Genomic DNA, 21,676 nt, shown 5'->3' with positions numbered 1-21,676 from the left:
CTCCCTATTTTTTGTCTTTTATTCTTATTTTATTCTTCGCCTCATTATTGGGTTCTTTAAGCCCTTTGTGTTAATTTGACATCTTAGTGAAAAATTCCAACCATGGGACTAGATTCCGCTTTTCAAGAGGACCGATTTTTACTATTGAAGCACTCAATTTGGACAAGGGAAAGTGTACTTATCAAGAAAATTCCATATATGCACATTTGGACAGGTCGGCCCTAACAAGAAATTTGTCACCCTTGGAAGATTATAAATACAAGTGACATCAAGCTCATTTGGACATCACCAAGCATCATCTTCTTCTCTTCTTCATTGATTGGTTTACACATATTTAAGCTGGGTCGAGGAAAGAGGTTCGCATAGGTCTGAAAATATAGGGTCCGAAGCTCGCACGTGTTGTAGGGTTTTGGGTCACAACTGCAGGCTTCTCAAAGGAAATTTTCAGCTATAACCACAGGCTAGCAAGTTCAAGGGTGTGGCTTGAAGGTCCCAGCCGCATGCACACCTCTTCCTCCATGCGGTTGGGATCTAGGGCTAAATTTGACATCTAACCATAGTTGACTGTAGTTGATCATAGACTAGAAAAGTTGTCTCTGATATATATTGATTTCGGGAACATATTTCTGAATGTTAATGGGTTATTTTTCTAGATGATTTTGTATTGGGCTCATCGTACTCTTTGGCTTATGACAATCTTATTGAAGGAAATGTAACTAGGTTCGGTCTTCATAAATGTACTTTTGATATTTGTACTTATTCAAGAAAAGAAATATTATTTTTATAATATATGTCAATGTGTTTCTTGCTCATTAAAGTAGGTCTAGCACATGTTAAGTGCTATAGGTGAGTCAAATAGGCAAAAGGAAATGTTGAAGGCCTTAAGGGCATGTTACACCATGTATGAATATGTATTAAAGTCAAGAGAATACCTCCAAGCAAATTCAAGTCTCCTCCTATGCAAAGGCACCACCAAAGAAGCTCATTCAAGCATGTTACACCACCAAAGAAGCCATCCTAAGTAAGACAGCAAGTCGGCCTACAAACTGTCTTCTAGTCAGCCCAAAGGGAGGGACAATCCTCTATAGATAGAGGCTATCCACTCCACAATAACGCCATCCATCTCTTTGAAATCAACAAAGGTAGCCGAGAAAAAGGGTGAAGAAGGGATGAATAAAGGGTCTACAAGTATAGCGAAAAAGGAGGAAGAAATACCAAAGCCTTGGAAGTTTGTTCTAGACCTAAAAGACAGTGACACGTGCGAAGAAGGTGAGGGTCTCTTTGCTATCATAGAAACCCTCTATTACAGTCACAAAAACTTCATTATTTGGGATAAGAACATAAGCCTAAAGGGTCTCCAAGACAAGTGAAGGAAGGAGGAAGAAGGACGAAGTGAAGAGGATTGTTTCTAAGGCTAGAAATAGTCACACGTGCGAATAAGAGGTTGATAAGTCTACGGGTATAAAAATAGGATCAAATAGTTCATGAATTAGTGTTGGTTGTGTTTGAAATTAGGCCTACAAGGCCTCCCAAGTCAAGTGAAGAAGCTTATATCTCTAGAAAAGGAAAAAGGACCCTATTTCTCTAGGGTACCTCCCACACGTGCGAGAATTAGGGTTGCATTGCTGTCACACTAAGCCTTCCACCATACACCAAGAAGGAACTCGGATGATCAAGAGAAGGAATGAGTATCCTTAGGTGAAGGACATCACTAAGTAAAAGTATCTCTTCTAGAATATCTACTTACAGTGGAAGGAAGAACGAAGTTCTAGAAGAAGGATGAAGTGCCGAGGAATGAAGTGCTAGAAGGAGGTAGACAAAGTGCCGGGGAAACATAGTGCATAGGAAAGGAAGGAGCTGACTTGTGCTTAGAGGTTCTTCTAGTTAAGGGTATAGGGTTTGGCATTGATCAAGAAAGAAGCTTCAATAAGAGAAAACTTATCGAAGGGTTTTCTTCTCAAGAGAAGAGAGTTTTTGGCCCTGGCAGAGAGCCAACATCTTGTGCCCTTGTTCTTATGTTTTGGTAGCAGTTTGATGAAGTACACACACATGCATTAATAATAATAAGAAGAAGATTAAGCTAACACTAAAAAGTAACAAGACTCCACAAATTATTATCAAGTAACAAAGAATCCTACTATACCTTATTGCCCTAGATTCTTTAACAAATCTAATAGAAGAAGATTTTTCAAAGGGTTTTCCCCTTGTGGGGATTTTCCCTGGTCTTTGACTAAACCTGGTGTCTCTTGTTGATGTGTTTTTTGTCTCCTCTATCATTGCTTTTATTGTTCTATCTTCAATTACTGTTGATGTTTGGAAGTATTAATTGTTATTGAAAAGATTGCTAATTGAAGAATTGAATTGGGCTAAAAGTAATTGAAACAACATAGAGTAGTGTGAAAATTAACATGGTTTCAGAGCTAAGGTGAAGGACAAGCCCAAAAGGAGACAAGCATTGAAGCAATCAACTTTGAAAAGTTTAAGGAGCCTATCTAATCAAGTCAATTTTGAAAAGTGTAATTAGGTTTCGTCTTCATAATGACATGTAATTATATGTAAAGAAATGTAAATAAGAAAAATGTAATTATTATGTTGACTTGCTTCAAGGGTTTCATGAGCAAGGGATTTTGGTTCTGAGTCAAAACTCCCATTGAGAGTCTTTAGGGTTTATTCATCTAGACATAAAAGAGTCATTTTCATGTAAATGAAATCATGTTACACTTTGTAATAGGTCAATATTATCTATGTAAAGTATCCTCCAAGAACTTGTCACCAAACCCGTTCAGGTCAGCCTACAAACCATGAAGAAACTGCAAGATGAAGTCAGCCTAAACTCAAGTTGTCAAGTCAACCTAAAGGACAACAAAGAAGGGTATAAATAACCCTACTCGGCCTCATTTGGAGACAAACAATTCAGACAAGCATTCACTAGAAAAGTGCGAAGAGAAGGCAAAAGAAAGAGGGAAAAAAGGAGAGTGAAGGAGCAGAAAAACAGAAGTGCAAAGATTCTTCTGGGACATCATATTTTGGGTATAGAAAATATTCTTCTGCAAAGTGCGAAGTCTGGGTAGCAGATTCTTCTGGGAAGTGCAAAGTCTGGGCAACAGATTCTTCTGGGCAGTGCGAAGTCTGGGCAACAGATTCTTCTGGGAAGTGTGAAGTCTGGGTAGCAGATTATTCTGGGCAGTACGAAGTTAAGGTACTGAAATTCTTCTGGGGCAGAAAGATAGAGACTCTACTAAGTGATCAAATTAGAGTCCAGGGTTCTCTCTAGAAGACCTAGAGACCAACATTCTTTAGGGAAGTTGTGAAGGTGCAATATAAGATATAGAGACCGAGTTTCTCTAGGAGGAAAGGAAAAGGAAGGAAGAGGCAGAAAATCAAGGTGTGTGACAAGGTTCTTGGGAGAATACAATAGTCAAGGGTTTGTGTCATGGTCTTGGTACTTATCAATTGAATATCTAGAAGAAGAATTTTATCGGGTTTTCCTCTCAAGAGGTGAGCGGTTTTGGCCCTATATGGAGAAGCCTATATACTGCGTCACTTGACTTTATTTATTGGTAATTGTCTTGATGAAAAGAACACACTAAGAAGATAATAAAGAAAGATCATAAGTTAAGAAGTAAAAACATATCATAAGCATTTATCAAGAAGAGAAATTGTTAACATTGAATGCCCTAGATTTCTCAACAGTCAAGATGTCTTCCTCTTTATTCAAGGAACATAAGAAGTTGGGTGACTCATCTAACTTTGTTGCATGGAAGATTAGGTTGGATATCATATCTGATAACAATGATGTTTTGGAATACATTCAAGGAAAAGTACCCGAGCCTTTGGAAAATGCTTCTGCTACTGCCAAGAAAAATCACAAGAAAGGTGAGTCAAAAGAAAATCAAATTATAGCTAATGGTTCACAAGATAGTCTTCTTACATATGTTGAAAATTTGAGAAAGTCTAAGGAAATGTATGATAAAATAGATGGCATGTATGAAGTTAATAATTTGAATGAAATCATCTCCTTGAAAGATCAACTCAAAGACATGAATATGAAAAAAGGAGAGTTTGTGCAATCCTACATTATGAGGATATCTCATCTTAGAGATCAATTGCAAAGGTTCGGGGAAACTGTGCCTGATAGGAAATTGGTGATTATAACTCTTAGAGGTCTCCCTCCCATTCAGGAAACATTCATTACTACCGTAAGCAAAAAAAATGTCTTCTCATCATTTGATGAGATTGTTGGAAAGCTCAGTCAAGAAGAATCAAGGATGATATCAAGAGGAAGGATTCAAAAACATGAAGAGGGAGAGCCCGCTACATTCGTCACTCAAAACAAGAAGAGGAAAGGAAAAGGAGGTCAATCAAATTCAAGAAAACCTCCTCCTCGAAATGCAAAGAGAAGGAATGATAGAGCGACATCTCACATTGAATACAATAATTGTCACAAGAAAGGTCATTATGCTCGAGATTTCCTCAAAAAGAATAAGGGTCCATGATACAACACTAGAAGCAACAACAACAGGTTTGATGATCAAAGAAGAAGAGATGACCAAAGGAATGATCACAATGGATGAGATTAAAGAAGTAGAAGAGATACTCTATGTTATCATGAAGAATATCATCATCCTCAAAAGAAGTTAAGGTTCTCTAGGTATGAAAGTAATGTAGGCAATCAATCTAAATATATTCTTATTTCTTCCCTTAATAGTTCCTCTCCTTTGGATTCATGGGATAGTTGGTTGGTTGATAGTGGGGCCACTCATCATTTCTCTGGGTATAAGGAGGTTCTCTTTGATTTGGTAGAGAGGGAGTCAAATTTGAAATTTTTTCTTTGAGAAAACTCCACTCATTCCATGAAAGGCTTTGGGTCCGTCAAATTCCTTTTGGAGTTTGGGGAATCTATTGTGCTCCATGATTTAATGTATGTGCTAGGATTGAAGAAGAATTTGGTATAAATATCTGCTTTGGAAGACAAAGGGATGAGGATTGCCTTCATCAGGGGAAAGGTTCTTACTTGGCTTGTTGGATCACCCATGAGAGATGCATTTACATTGGGATAAATATTTGAAGGACTCTACAGAGTTATTGGAAGACCTCTTATAGCATTGGTCCATGATACTAATTATCTAAGTGAGTTGTGGCACCAAATATTGACATATTTACATTATGATGTTCTTCTAAAATTGAATAAATTGGTTTATGGTATTCCTAATTTTCAAGCCAACATGATGGATTATTTATAGTTTGTGCCAATGGAAAGAAGACAAGGGGACCATTCCCCTCTAGCGAGAACAAGAAAAATGACATGCACCATCTCATTCATTCTGACATATGTTGATCCAGTGATCAAATTTTAACTCAAAATTAATGTGCCTAGAATGTTTCTAAATCAAAATCAATTTAAAGTGTTCATTGTTCTGAATCCAACAATAATCATTTCATCTCAATACGATATCGTATGCTCAAGTTATCGTGTTCTGATCGTTCGGCCCAATAGTTAAAAAATTAATAGGTTTTCTAATTGGGTGGCTGACTGGGCTACCATACTGCTGACATCATCAGTTGAATTGTAAGGTATGGACCAATGAGAGCATGCTAAGTGACAACCTTGTATTGGTCGAATTGGTTCATTTTTATTGCGTCATTTTGTGTGGTGGACCAATTAGGGTGTGCCACATGGCCCAACCAGAGATCGCCACATGGCACCCCACAGTGGGCCAAAATTTTGGAATGGGTCAGATAGGCTAGGCAGGATTCAAACCTGTGATCTTACATCCAGTAGCCTAGTACCTTGACAGTGCACCACAAGGGTGATTCTTACCCCCATAAGGGTCTCAGACTTATTTATGGTTTATGAAGCACATATATGGAAGGAGGGGCTTGATGGTCAGCCCCAAACCCCGGTTGCCAACTCTCCATATGACCATGGTTCAAAATGGTTGGGGCTTGGGGACCATCCCTGATCCCTAGTCACCAACTAACCACAACCACAGGCGCACTAGAGTAGAGCTCAATGAAAATGGGCTTAAGATTATCCCTAGCCCCGGTCACAGGGACTTGCATATGACCTTGTCGGTATACCAGAGTGGAGCTCAGTGGAGAAGGGGCTTGGGATAGCCCTACGCTCCAATCATATGGGCACCATAGAACCTTGGTGAAGCGCTCACCGGTGGGGAGTTTGAATGGGGACTAGCCCCAGGTCATAAGGCCACAAACATGAGGGAAACGCCATGGCAGAGGTGGCTCGGCGGTAAGGGTTGGCCGTTGGCCTTGCCATCAGCCCCGTGGGCGTTAATAAGACCACAACCCTGAATTTTAAGGGGCTAGACCAGCGGGGGTGGGTGGTTATCCCTGACCCTCGGCTGCATGGCCCATGTGGCCATAGTTTTCGTACTTAAGGTTTATTTGGCAATTTAATTATCTAACAAATTGCACCTTTGGCGGGTGAAATTGTCACCTCCATGGTGGAAGAAAGGGAAAAATTATAGCATTGTTAGACTGTTTATCCATTTTGTAGGACGGATAACACGAAAATATTTTTCAGAGCTTGTTTAATGGGAAAGAAGGGTCTCAAAGAGATAGAGGAGATGAATTTGGCTCTTCGAATGGAGAACATTGAATTGAGAAGAATGCTTGAAATTGATTAAGAGGAGAAGAGGCATCTATGCCTTCAGTTGCAGCAAGTGCTTGAGGAACAAGTTGCTGAAATTTCCACTCCCATGACAGTAAAGGAAACTTCCAATGTGAAGCCAATATGTGAGCATGGTTCAAACAGAGGTTATGAACTATATGAGGAAAATGATGCATGTGCATTTTGTAAGCATCTCATAGATTCTCATCATATGTCATTTGGTAAGAGTGGGTGGCTAGAGTCATCTACAAAGTCATCATCATCATATGAAGCAGAAAAGGTAGATGGAAATTTCAAGGAGGTAATATGCATCTTAAGTTCAAATCCTTCTATTTATTCTCATAGAAACTCTTTTGCAACATTTGAACAACATACTAGAGGCATTGGTATGAAGCTTCTATTTAAAATGGGTTATGAAGGAGGAGGCCTTGACATCAATGGCCAAAGGATCACCAATCCAATCATGGTACAAGAGATACCAAAATATCAAGGATTGGGATATGGTCAAAGAGAGTTTGAAGAATGCTATGAACGGTTTGAGGAAAATCAATCATCAGAGGATGATATGTCACACCAAGATCATGGTGACAATGTTGATTTGTCTCCTAAGAGAGATGAATGCTTTAAATGACCTTGCCTGCATCGTCCGATCCAGATCGTCAAAGTTGTAGCCCAATGGAAAGGTATAAATTTCATTGGTGTTTTCCAAATGTTGGCAATTTTGACTATTTGTGGAACATGTATCCTTGCACTTTGTGCGATGCATTTGACCATTTTGTGGTTGTTTGTGAGAAACACATGGTAATGGTCAAAAGAATGGATTAGATTCTTGGCATCAAGCCTGATGAATCTCCTTCACATTTGAGGACTTCCTTGTCTACAAGCAAGATAAAATACTTTTATACCCATTGTAAGATGCATGGGCATGGGAATGATTGATGTTGGAAACTACATCTAGAGCTTCGTTCCAAGAAGGATAAAGAGATTGTGCAAACCAATGCAAGGGAAGAAAGAAGTGGCAAAGAGGACTTGCAGCATTCCTAAGGAAACCTTCAAAGAAAAGTAGATGCAAAAAGAGAACCCATAAGCCTAGAAGAGGCAAAGATTGGGTAGATTGTTTGTATAGTTTGTTGCTTTGTAAATTGTAAAAGCTTGTTGTTGTCATTACCTGTTTTGGGTACTTGATAAAGTGAACAAGAATAATCACTATGAACAACAAGTATGTATTTTTCATTGACATGTTATGTAGTTGGCTTGTTTATAAGTCCAAATGTTTCAAGGCTTTTGGAATGTACAATGTTTGTTGTCCAAGTTTGTCTACAAGTTTGTCATGTACTCACCAATGCAAGTGTTCAAGATGAAACTTGTTGTGAATAGAATCTTTGTTTAAGATTATACAAGATGACTATGCTTTTGCAGGAAAAGCCAATTATGTCATTGAATTTTTGCAGCAGTGTACTTTTTTGTACAAGCTCAGTTTGAGGACATTAAAGAAAATTTGAATCAATGCATGATAGGCATTGTATTGCTTATGATTTCCAAGATGGAAAGTCAAGTTTGTCTTCAACAAAGGAACTTCAGAATGAAGTTGTTTGAGCCATGAAATATGGGTTTAAAGAGAATATTCATATTCCACTCATTAGTGTTTTTGTTCCTACATCAACAATAAGAATTTTACCTCGATTCTCGACAGGATGGTAGGTATTCACGAAAAAGATAGGTAAAGTACCTTCATTGGAGCTTGAAGGGCACTAATTGAAAACAAAGCATTATGGATTGAGTTTTGGGTAAGTTTTGATTTTCAAACTCCTTTTATTTACTAGGAGAAGTAAAATATTGGAGTCAAAAAGTTTCTAGTGGGGAGGTATGATCCAGTGATCAAATTTTAGCTCAAAAATTAAAGTGCCCAAAATTTTTCGAAATTGACATCAAGTCTAAATGTTTGTTGTTCTGAATCCAACAACAATCATTTCACCTCAATCCGATATTGTATGCTCATGTTATCGTGTCCTAATCATTTGTCTCAATAGCTAAAAAATTAGCAGGTTTGCTGACTGGGCAACTGACTAGGCTATTGTACTGTTGACATCATCAGTTGACTTGACATGTATGAACCAATGAGATCATGCCAAGTGGCAGCCTCGTATTGGTAAAATTTTATTAGGTCGATTTGTGTGTGGTGGACTAATTAGGATGTGCCATGTGGCCCAACCAGAGGCTACCACACGGCACCCCATGGTTGGCCAAAATTTTGGTATGGGCCAGACAGGATGGGTAGGATTTGAGGATGCAACCTTACATCTAGTAGCCTAGCACCTTGCCACTGCACCACAAGGGTGATTCTTACCCCCATAAGGGCCTCAAACCTATTTAAGATTTATGAAGCGCATATATGGGAGGAGGGGCTAGGCGGTCAACCTTGACCCCTGGTCGTCTGCTATCCATATGACCATGGCACAAAAGGGTTGGGTATCAGGAACTAGCCCCAGTCCCTAGTCACCAACCAACCACACGATCACAGGTGCACCGAAGTAGAGCTCAATGGAAAAGGGCTTAAGATTAACTCTAGCCCTTGTCACGGTGACTTGCATATGACCTCGTCGGTATATTGGAGCGAGCTCAGCAGAGAAGGGGTTTGGGATATCCCTAGTCTCTAGTTTTATGGGTGCCATAAAACCTTGGCAGAGTTCTCACCGGTGGGGAGTTTGAATGGGGGCTAGCCCTAGGCCATATGGCCACCAACTTGATCGCAACGCCATGGAAGAGGGGCCTCAACAGTAAGGGCCGGTTGTTGGCTCAGTCCTTGGCCCTGTGAGCACTAATAAGACCACAACCCCAAAGTTTAAGGGGTTAGACTAGCGGGGGTGGGCGGTTAGCCCCATCCCCCAGCCGCATGACCCATGTGGCCATAGTTTTCGCACTTAAGGGTTACTGGCAATTTAATTATCTAAAAAATTGCACCTTCGATGGGCGAAATGGTCATCTCCACAATGGAAAACATGGAGAAATCGTAGCACTATTATATTGTTTATCCATTTTGTAGGATGGATAACAAAGAAGGAGTTTTCAGAGCTTGTTGGAGCCATAACTTGGTGATTTTTTGGCCTTTTGGAGCTTAAGAAGAGTCCATATAGGGGTTTTGGGACATTATGGATCCAATTGTGTCCTCTATTTGCTGATTGGAGCACATCTAAGAGAATTTTTGCAGGTTAAAGTCCATGGATGCATGGATCAATCAATGTTTTGGAGCAATTCTTGAAGGTGTTTGACCATGGAAAAGGCCTTGTACGAGTTTTCTTACCTTTAGATGTTTACTGCAGCAACTGCTACTTGCAGGGTTCAACTCATTTATTATTTTCTCACTATGTCTTGTTGAGGAAATCTTTATTCTTTATTTCAATGTGGAATTGAAGTGCTTGTATGCTCATGTATGCTCATTTTCAGATGGAGTACAAGGTCTTTGTAGGAGACACTTTTTATTGTTGATGGTTTCATGACTGACTGTAGGTTGTCATGCTGTTTACAGTAAGATTTCTTTGCAGTAGAAAATTTCCTTGAAGGGGAAAATAACCACTTGTTTTATTAGCAAACTTTATGTACTTTTTTCACTGAATATATGGAGTGGCCTAGTTATGTTGGCAAGCCCAAAGATGTAGCCCAGGAGGGGTGAACTCCATCACCAAATTCTTTGTTGTTTCTCTTCATGAATGCCTATATGAGTTAGATGATGAGATGTTGCTTATGTTTTAAGTTTACATGAAAAACTAACTCATAGTCCTTGAAGAGACCTTTGAAAACCTGTTTTGTCATAAGACTCATTTTTTCCTTGCAAAAAGTCAAGAAGAATGATCACTTTTTAGGAAGGAGAAGTTCTCCTCCAATTTCAGATCATATGTGGTTTGATGCCTTTACATTCTATTGGTGGAAATCTCTACTACATCACCTTCATCGATGACTTCTCAAGAAAGACATGCATATATTATTTAAAGCACAAGGATGAAGCCTTCAAAATGTTCAATGAGTTCAAAGCTTTGGTCGAAAATCAGACAGGGAAGAAAATCAAGATATTCAGGTTTAACAATGGTGGAAAGTACATTTCGAATGAGTTCATCAATTATTGCAAGAAGGAAGATATCAAGAAAGATACAATTGTTCCTTATACTCCTGAACAAAATGGAGTAGTTGAAAGAAAGAACAGGTCTATTGTAGAAGCCGCTCATGCCATGCTCCACGATCAAAATTTGCCAAAGTTCCTTTGGGGAGAAGCAACAAATGTTTCTGTATAGGTTCAAAATAGGGTGTCTCATAAAGCATTGGACAACAAGACCCCTGAAGAAGTGTTCACAGGTGTCAAGCTTGATGTTGGCCATCTCCGTATCTTTAGATGCCATATATATTTCCATGTGCCAAAGGACAAAAGAAACAAGATGGAAGCCATGGGAAGAAAAGGTACATTTGTTGGATATTGTGAAAATTCTAAAGATTTTAGAATATATATTCTTGGTCAAAGGTGTTGAAGAATCTAGGGAAGTTAGCATTAGATAGATTCTTCTATACTTGATAACAATTTGTGAAATGATTTTACTATTTATCTTATCTTAATCTTATTCTTATTCTGAGTGTGTGTGTGTTTACTTCATCAAACTACTACCAAAACAAAGAGACAAGAACACAAGAAGTAGGCATTCTGCCAAGTCCAAAATCTCTCCCTCTTGGAGAGAAAAACCCGCACATAATTCTTCTTATAGAGATTCTAATTGACAAACACCAAGACCATTATACTTGACCCTCTATGCCACTCCAAGACCAAGACACCAATCCTCTTCCTTTGTTACTACTGAGATCATCTTCATCACTGCTATTTCACTAAGGTCATCATTATTGCATTACAGTAGTACCATTGCTGCACCTTCAACTAGATGATTGCTGCACCTTCACTGAGATCATCACCATGTCAACTAGGTCTCTATACTAACCTTGTCTTCATCGAGATCATGACTATATTTACATGATTACTTCTATGAGAGTATAGTTGTACTTAGAATGTATGCCAAGACAGAGAACATTACTATAGGATCACCGAGGTTCTTATCATTACAATGAGACTTTGACTGTGAGTATGTCCTGAGTGTATCATCCTCTTCATAACAAATATGCCGACACTATGTGTTCTACTGTGGGATCATCGGGATCCTTAACCATGCTGAGACAGTAATACTAAGATCCTTCTCATCACATATATGCAAAGACCGTTGATATCCACTAAGACTGTGATAGTATTCTTCCTGCAACGAGATCTTCCTACACTGAGACTGTTTCAGAGACATCCGAAAATGTGTCCTTCTATAATGTGTATTGCAGACCCCTATACTTGTCTGAGATTTCAGAGATCTGACTTGCAGAGAGATGTTTGAAATTTATTGACTTTAATTCTGAACTTACTTGCCTATTTACAATGGTTTGACCCACATATTAAGCCAACCTATCAGTGTGAACATATGTGTCTCTATTTGCAGTTTGACATGACTTTTATTTAGTTCATTTGGTAGCCAACTTCATCCTAAGGATTGTGCTTGTCTTGGAGGGTTTTTCTAGACATTCGGTTTGTCCCATATACATTACACATAGTCTCATGAAGAGCTCTTCAATTTTCTTTTGACTCTTTGACTTTCCTAGACCTATGGAATGAGCAAGAAACTCATTCATATAATTTATAAAAATAGTAATTCTTTTTCTTGACAAGTACAAAGATCAAAATTACATTGACAAATACCGAACCTAGTTACCCTTTTCTTCAACAAAAGGAAGGTTGAAATTAGTAGGGAGGTAACGTTCAATGAAGATGTTTCCCTTAGGAAAGTAAGGGACCTTCCTCCGACTCCTCCTCTTGAGAAGAAGAATGATGATATGGATATTCTAGATGGTCCTTCCGTGCCTGAATCTGAGACAAATATTTTTGATGATCCCATGGAGCCCATGGATCCCTTAGATCCTCCATGTGATCTTTCTTCCAGGAAAAGGCCACTTTGGCTCCATGACAGATTACATGATGATGAAAGATGAGTTCTCGTTCAAATATCATTTAGAGAAAGGAAGAATCCATGCAGATACCCGAGATATGTTGCAGCCATGAGTATTATGATTCAAGTCGAACCTACCACCTTTGAAGAAGCCATGAAAGAAAAAGTTTGGAAGGATTCTATGGCCAAAGAATATGAATAAATTATGAAGAATGATGTATGGGATGTTGTGCTGATATTGGACGGGAAATACGTGGTGACTTCAAAGTGGTTATTCAAGATTAAACATGGAGTTGATGGCAGCATTGAGAAATATAAAGCAAGGTTCGTAGCCTGAGGATTCTCCCAGAAAGAGGTAGAAGATTATGATTATATATTTTCACTTGTGGCTCGATATACAACCATTCGTTTGATAGTTTCTCTTGCTGCTAGTCAAGGATGGAGCCTTCATCAAATGGATGTGAAGACAACTTTCCTCCATGGCATGTTACAGGAAGAATTGTACATTGATAAGCCACAAGGATTTGAAGTAGAGGATCGAAAGACACATGTTTTCAAGTTGAAGAAGGCATTGTATGGTTTGAAACAAGCCCTCAAAGCATGGTACGCCCACATAGACAATTATTTGGTGACGCTGGGATTCACAAGAAGCAATGTTGATCCCAACCTATAATTCAAAGTAGGCCAAAGTATGTCGTTGAGTTTGGTTTTATATGTTGACAATACATTCTTGATAGGTAGTGAACCCCTAATGATAGAGTGTAAGAGGGAGCTAGCCTTTGAATTCGAGATGAAGGAATTTGGACTCATGCACTACTTTCTAGGCCTTGAGGTGCAGCAAAGGCATGGTGAGATTTTCTTTTCACAAGGAAAATATGTCATGAAGCTGCTGGAGAGATTTGGAATGACAAAATGCAAGTCCTTTCCCACACCGATGGAAATGAATTTCAAGAAATTATGTGGAGAAGCTGCAGGACCTAATTTGGCGAATCCATTCAAGTATAGACAACTGATTAGGGCTTTGATGTTCTTAGTGAACATCCATCCAGATATATGCTATGCAGTAAACAAATTGTGTCAATTCATGACCGAGCCTCTCCATGCACATTGGATCACTGTCAAACACATTTTGAGATATTTGCATGGGATGATCACCCTTGGTTTGAGATATTTTGCCAGAGATGTTCGATTTCATGGATATATCAATGTTGACTAGGAAGGAAACATTGTCGACATGAAGAGTACATCTGGATGTTGTTTTAGTCTTGGATCTTCCATGGTATCTAGGATGAGCAGGAAGCAAAATTTTGTAGCATTGAGTACCCGTCGAGGCAGAGTACATTGCCGCTAGCATGGCTAGCTACAAAGCAGTTTGGTTGAGGAAGCTCTTTGGAGAGCTATATGAGCAGGTCCTAGACACTACAATGATATATTGCAACAACAATAGTGGGATATTTCTCACAAATAATCATGTATTTCATGACAAGTCCAAGCACATAGAGATTCAATATCATTACATTTGAGACATGGTGCATAGAGGAGCCATTAGACACCATCATATATCGACAAATGAGTAGATTGTAGATATTCTCACCAAGGCTTTTCTGAAAGGGAAGTTCTTGGTCTTCAGAGAGTAGCTTGGACTAATGGATAGGACCCCTTCTAATAAGGGGCATCACTGATCAAGAACACCGAGCTGACTCTTCCTCGCTGCCTGAGCGCCTAATGTGAGGAATTGAGATAGAGGGCTCCTAGGGTTGAGGGATCTTTGGACAAAAGGTTCGTATATGTTGCTCCCGTATCTGTTACACAGGGCTAGAGTTGTTTCTGCCCTATCTTGGTCTTTGCATAATATACCCCAGTTAGCATCATACCCACAAACTAGGCTTATTGGGATTACTACTCCGTATTTAGCCAATGGGTTGAGAGTGTACTTTGGGGTGTACAACCCAAGTTGATTATGATGCAGGTGTTATACTACATGACCCTTGAGGGTCATTATTGGGAATATCAGTTGGCAATAGGATGGGTTGAGATGTGCTCCCCTATATCACCTATAGCTAGATATGGAGTTGAAGGTGTTTTTCTCCCCCATGCGATTCAGGATTGAGATATGTTCCTTGATATAGTCTCAAGTTGAGATGTGCTCCTTGATATTGTTCTCAGATTGCAATATGCTCTCTAACGTTATAGAGAGTGGTAGCTAATGCTCCCAAATTTTTCTTTTTCATATTTGATAATGTTTCAGCAGATAGAGTTGAGCAGAAATAGGACATGATATGACGACGTGATACACATGATATGATGCAGTTGGAATTTGTCCCTAGCTGAGAGGGAGTGTTAATTTTGCAACTTAGTGATAAATTCCAACCATGGGACTAGATTCCTCTTTTCGAGAGGACCATTTTTTACTATTGAAGCACTCAATTTGGACTTGTCCCTCGCTGAGAGGGAGTGTTAATTTTGCAACTCAGTGATAAATTCCAACCATGGGATTAGATTCCTCTTTTCGAGAGGACCATTTTTTACTATTGAAGCACTCAATTTGGACCAGGGAAAGTGTTCTTATGAAGAAAATCCCACATATGCACATTTGGATAGGTTGGCCCTAATAGGAAATTGGTCACCCTTGGAAGCCTATAAATAAAAGTGACCTCAAGCTCATTTGGACATCACCAAGCATCATCTTCTTCTCTTCTTCATTGATTTGTTTGCACAGGTCTAAGGTTGGGTTGACGAAAGAGGTTCACATAGGTCCAAAAATACAAGGTCTGAAGCTCGCACATGTTCTAGGGTTTTCGGTCACCACTGCAGGCTCGTCAAAGGAAATTTTCGGCTATAACTGCAGGCCAACAGGCCCAAGGGTGCAATTGGAAGGTCCTAGCTGCATGCACACCTCTTCCTCCATGCAGTTGGGCTTTAGGGCTAAATTTGACCGCAAACTAGAAAAATTGCACACCTCTTCCTCCATGCAGTTGGGCTTTAGGGCTAAATTTGACCGCAAACTAGAAAAATTGTGTTTGATATATATTGATGCTGGAAACATAATTTTGAATGTTATTGGTTATTTTGTTAGATGATTTTGTATAGGGCTCATTGTACTCTTTGTTGAACATTTTATGACAATATAATAGAAGAATAATATAATAACCTGCACATTACAACTCAAACCTTTACTCATCATTAAAATTTACATCACATCATCTAAAAAAAAGTGTTTTAATGGATGACCATGTCCAATGGCAGAATCCAGTGTTTTAATGGACTTTCCTTGACTTATTACAGGTTTTTCGAAGCCCCTGTAAACAAGGAGGAACTGGATAATTTTAGTCAAAAGATAGATCGCATGTACAGGCAAATTAATATCCAGATGGGTATTTGTATTCTAGATGCCATTGGCCGCGAGAAAGCCCCTCTCTCCAGAAGATATCCGGATCATGCAGGTGAATATATGATTGAAATAATTTGTTTATTTTAAATTCGTTCTTCCCACAAACATGCATCTGATGATTAATGTCGTTGAAACAGTTGGAATAGAGGAGTCGGTAAAAGAAATTATCGATCTTTTGGAATGGGCAAGTGACAAAAAAGCCATTGCAATTATAGTGCATGGATTCGGCGGAATAGGTAAGACCACCCTTGCAGATGCCGTCTTTTCGTTCGCAGACATTCAAGGATGTAAATATTCTAAAGTTCAACTCTTCAAAAATATCGATTCAACGCCAGAGATAGTAGAGTTGCAGAGATTGATCTTAAAAGATCTGATGGATGGGACGGTTCCCGATATTAGAAATAGCCAGGTTGGACAGGGGGAAGTGGGCAGAATGTTAAAGGAAGTGCCCGCGTTTATCTACATAGATAATGTTTTGCGGCAAGAGGAGCTTCGGCAGCTTTTGCCCAAGGATATGGAAAAGGCCAAGAAGGTGAGGGTGCTTCTCACTGCACGTGATACAGAGGTGCGCGGAGCGTTAAAAGTGAAAACAATAACCTATGCTATGAGAGGCCTTCATGACACAGAAGCTATGCAGCTTCTGGGGAGCGAAATCTATGCTGGAACGGATGACAAGGACAACCAACTAGATTCTACCCAATTGAATAAGCTTGTACAGTCATATGGTGGAATTCCAAAACTTTTGGAAGTGGTAGGGGGATTCATGCGTGCAGAAGAGGATAAACACGAAGCTTATAAAATATTGATGGAAGACAAAGAAAAATGGGACAGTGAAGTTGGAGAAATAGAATCCTACCTCTTTGCATATAACCATCTACCTAAGATATGCAGAGATCCATTTTTGGACATATGCTCATTTTTCAAAGGATGGGATTGGGACACTGTGAAGGATATCGTGGGACAGATTGAACTGCATATGCTGGAAAGTAGATCACTTGTCAGCAGAGGCACAAATGGGGTTGTTGTTGTACACGATGTCATTTTGTCAATCGGTCTAAAAAAGACAGAGGGAGTGAGATTCACATTCACCAGTGGAAAGCAAGTTGAGGAGCTGCTAAATGAGAAGGTATCAAATCATGAAATTAATTTTGTTCCATAATATGTCTCTATCATTATGATAACTACTCAATTCTGTTTAATAATATCATGCAGAAAATTCCAGAGATCAAAGGTATATGGCTGAGCGAAAATAATAAAGATCTATTAAATATATCAGCATCAAAATTGGACTCAATGTGCAGTTCGTTAACAGTTCTTGCACTGGGAAACTTTATAAAAGTGCAGGACAAATGTAATCAAACATTTAGAAAGTTGGTTTTTTTACAAGCTGCAATTCCCCATCTTCCCTTTGATGTGTCCCAGTCAAAGGGATTGAAATATTTGAAGTACGAACCAAGGGATTTGAATCTCCACGAGGCAAGTCTCTTTTAAATATTTAGTCCTTTCCTCAATTTTCTTCAAAAAAAATGAATTCGTGTGTGAGATAGTTTTATTAATTTTAATGGTTCAATTTGACTATGGTTGTGACAAATAATTTGCAGATTCCCTCGAGTGTTAGCTGCATGGAGTTTGATGGAAGCCATTCTCATGCCTTGGAAATCTCTTCCGGCGATCTTCAGCATCTCGGGAATTTGCGGATACTTAGATTGACCCAGTTTGTAGCGTTGAAAAAATTGCCTGAAGACCTGGGTGATCTAGTACGTGGTTTGCAAGAACTGACACTTTCATATTGCAGATCTATACAGGAGTTACCAGCCTCAATTTCAAAGCTCCAATCTTTAAGAGTAATCAGAATGGAGTACTGTTCGAGTATAATGCAATTGCCTGAAGATTTTGGATCATTGATTTCTCTGGAAAAACTCAATTTGCAGGGTTGCGAGAATCTAAAAGTGCTTCCTAGTAATTTTGAGAAACTCACAGCATTGAAATTATTGGATCTATCCTATTGCGAGAGGCTACTAGATCTCCCTCATGGCTTAGGAAACTTAACATCACTTGCTGAATTAGATTTGAAGGAATGCAGCCAATTAAGAAGTATTCCAGAAAGCATTGGAGAACTGAAGTCGTTGGCCTCCTCACTGGATATGTCAGGCTGTTCAAGCTTAAAAGAACTACCTAATGGGTTCTGCAACCTCTCCTTTATCAGGGTTCTTTCATTGAAGTACTGTAGCAATTTAAAGAAGCTTCCAGACAGATTTGGAGAATTAGTAAATTTAATGGACCTGGATTTAAGTGGGTGCAAAAACCTTGAAGATTTGTGTAATGACTTCCACTGCCTCGACTCCTTGCGAATTTTAGACTTGGATAAGTGCCACAGTTTGAAAGCACTCCGTGAATGTTTTCAGCGTCTTGCGTCATTGGAAAAATTATATCTAAATGAATGCGCCTTGTTGGACGGGGAAGAGATGGACAAGGTGGTGAAGGTAAAAACATTACGGTGGGTAGACATCCAGCAAAGCCAAATGTTGGTGAAGAGATGGGGAGAAATGGAAAGAGAAGGCAATCCATTAGGGTCTTTTACAGTGTTGACAGGACAGGTTAACATAACATCCATCCATCCATATTTATATACCAATCGTGTTATTGCATGTATTTTATGTGAACTTTTAAAATGAATATAGATTGTGTATCGTTTTTACTTTGTACTGATTTCAGATTTCTGTTCAGGAATTGTCGGAGGACCGGAAGGCGACTGTAGAAAAGGAGTTGTTAACAGCATTCGACAGCCTTCTCAGTAATGGAGAAGGAGAGCCATTCCATCTGTCTCACCATCTTTCTGCAGACTCCCTCTTTCTTGTCATCTTTGATTACCATGACGATTTTGATTATGATTTCCCGTGGCCTTTATTTGAAGAAACGATAGATGAAATACAAACAAAATTTGAAATAATTTATATGGGCGACAATTTTAATGAGTTGCCTTTGAAAGTCCAGGGTAAAATTGTGGGCCATGGGGAACGGGACGATCGCAATCTTGATGTGAGAGGGAAAGTGGTCTCTTTGTTAGATGCTGCAGATCAACAGCGACGAGTAGGTCGAGATGATCCGAACCGTTATTTTGAGATGAGAACGAAGGTAGCGGGAGACGAGAAGGGTGCTAAAGGTTATCGTCCTTGCTGGAAACTTTTGAATCGCCGTGAAGTGGAGGAATTTTGGTTGGGTAAGTGTAGAAGTTACGAGAGGTTGAAGGAACTTGAAGCAAGAAGTGGAGAGAGTAATATAGAGTTGTTAAGAGAATTGTTTCCAACTGGAAATGGGGAAAGCGCTCACATCTTTGGAAAGAATTATGCATCACAGAAGGTATTAAGTTCTGACTTTTGTTATATTTCTTTTTTAAAACAGAATTTACAAATTTCGCGTCACATTATTGACTCTCTCTACTTTATTTTGTTGACATTGATAATTGTAGGGCGCTTCAAATGAAAACTCCAAACCTTGTAGCTGCGGAGTGGAAGAATTGAAAGGAAAAAGGATTTTGTTAGACATCAGGCCTCTTGACATGTCTTATGATATTCGTTTGGGGTCTCTGATGGAACTGTATAACACAAAGAAAGAGGCATTGAATTTAGAAGTCATATCAATTCCACTTGTGCAGCCAAATACAAATATAAAATTGGAGATGTTTGAGCAGTTTTCAGGAGATGCTCCGTGGTTGGTCCTTCAAAATCCATGGATGTTAAGCAGAGCAGTGAAGTATTTCCTCATTAAAGGGTGTCTACCGGACCAAGGATATCAATTATGGCGAGAGGAGCGTGGCATAATGTATACGAGTATAATCACGGTAATAGAACCAAATGGGAAAGTCTTTACAGCTGATAAACCTGTACTGCCTTTGCTAGATAGGTGGGGACCAAAGGCTTATCCTTTTACCCTGGAGAAAATTAAAGAATTAGAGGAGGAAGAGTGGTCTCAAATGGAGACTACGTCTATTTTAGAGCTTCTTTTCTACAATCAAGAAAGCGTATGGCATAAGGTGAGTAGTCCATCATTGTTTGTTTAAATTTTAATAGATTAAAGGTTGTTTTGTTATATTTATGTTTTTTTTTCGGGGAGATGATAAATTAAAGATTAGTATTTAATTTATATTTGTTTTTTTAATATGGTTATTAAAAATAATAAGTTAAAAAAATTTAAATAGATGATTTATTATTGTTTTAAGGATAATTTTTTTCTTATTTTGAAAGGTAAAAGAGGTTTTGCTTCAACAAAAAATGATATGCTTATTTGGTGGAGATGGCTCTGAAAAAGGGATATCTATGGAGGAGTTTACATTTTTTTTAAGGAATGTGTTAACAGAGTTTATTGCTGACATTCATATAATTTATATCACTGGATTTGACTTCAAAGAGTCAAAAAGATCAAAGCTCACCGATGCCACTTATTATTATCATTGTCCACTACCAAATCTTGATATGCCAAAAGCCGAGATGGAGGAGATGCCTTTGTCAAATTTATTGGAACACGAGGCTATAAGGTTTTGGACACACTTTTATTCTTTAAAAGAAATGGTGTCTAAAAGAGATGACAATTCCAAGCTGAAAAGTATCCTTGACTCTATTGGTCACTCGATTGGTTATCACATTCCATGGATGATATTAATAGATAAAGATGGGGAAATAATTATAGAAAATGGGCAAGATATGATTTCCCTATATTCAAAGAGTATGGAAGAGAAAGCCAAGAAATTGATGCAAGGCTTGATCAAGGGCTCCAAGGAGGACAGAGAACAAGCCTTGTTTGAGTTAGAACAAAGATGATGTATTTAATGCTATGTATTATAAATGAACTACATTTTATTTATTATTTTCAATATGTTTTCTCATTTTTATTTCACTATAATAATGTTCTTTGTCATTATTAATTTTTATTGTTGATTCAAAGTTGCGTTGTGTTGAATTGTAGTGAGTTCAAAAGTATAAGAGAATCATAATCAAACACATTATTTCTTTGAAATAGGATATAAGTCCAGTCAAACAAAACCAAATACCCGTTAATCCCAAACTAATCGGTTTTCTTAATATATTGTTATTAAAAATAATAAGTTAAAAAAATTTAAATAGATGATTTATTATTGTTTTAAGATTAATTTTTTTCCTTATGCTAAAAGGTAAAAGAGGCATTGCTTCAACAAAAAATGATATGCTTATTTGGTGGATATGGCTCTAAAAAAGGCTGAATATCTATAAAGGAGTTTATATTTTTATTAAGGAACATATTAATAGAGTTTATTGATAACATTCATATAATTTATATCACTGGATTTGGCTTCAAAGAGATAAAAAGATCAAAGCTTACAGATACCACTTATATTCATTATTGTCCACTGCAAAATATTGATATGGAAAAATTTGAGATGGAGGAGACGCCTTTCTTAAATTTATTGGAACATGAGGCTATAAGATTTTGGACACACTTTTATTCTTTAAAAGAAGAAGTGTCTAAAAGAGATGACAAAGCCAAACTGAAAAAACTCTTTGACTCTATTGGTTATCACATTCCATGGATGATATTAATAGATAAAGATGGGGAAATAATGATAGAAAATGGGAAATATATGGTTTTCCAATATAGAAA

General features: G+C 38.3%; 1 protein-coding gene across 1 annotated transcript in view; it reads left to right on the top strand.

The window, feature by feature from the left end:
• Window positions 1-20,912, top strand: part of LOC149198876 (uncharacterized) — a 78,793-nt gene extending 57,881 nt beyond the window's left edge. Inside the window, exons 4-10 of the mRNA XM_089402196.1 lie at window positions 15,937-16,094; window positions 16,180-17,168; window positions 17,255-17,518; window positions 17,644-18,639; window positions 18,770-19,402; window positions 19,512-20,075; window positions 20,287-20,912. Of these exons, the coding sequence (XP_089258322.1) occupies window positions 15,937-16,094; window positions 16,180-17,168; window positions 17,255-17,518; window positions 17,644-18,639; window positions 18,770-19,402; window positions 19,512-20,075; window positions 20,287-20,859 (4,177 nt within the window). The 3' untranslated portion in view covers window positions 20,860-20,912. The remainder of the gene's footprint in view (window positions 1-15,936; window positions 16,095-16,179; window positions 17,169-17,254; window positions 17,519-17,643; window positions 18,640-18,769; window positions 19,403-19,511; window positions 20,076-20,286) is intronic.
• Window positions 20,913-21,676: the final 764 nt, after the last annotated feature.

Source organism: Pinus tabuliformis, chromosome 2_1, assembly GCF_031772625.1.
Source record: "Pinus tabuliformis cultivar Carrire ecotype Pingquan chromosome 2_1, CPIR1, whole genome shotgun sequence".
NCBI lineage: Eukaryota > Viridiplantae > Streptophyta > Pinopsida > Pinales > Pinaceae > Pinus > Pinus tabuliformis.
Note: the sequence above shows the minus strand (reverse complement) of the source record. Positions and strands in the feature narration are given on the sequence as shown.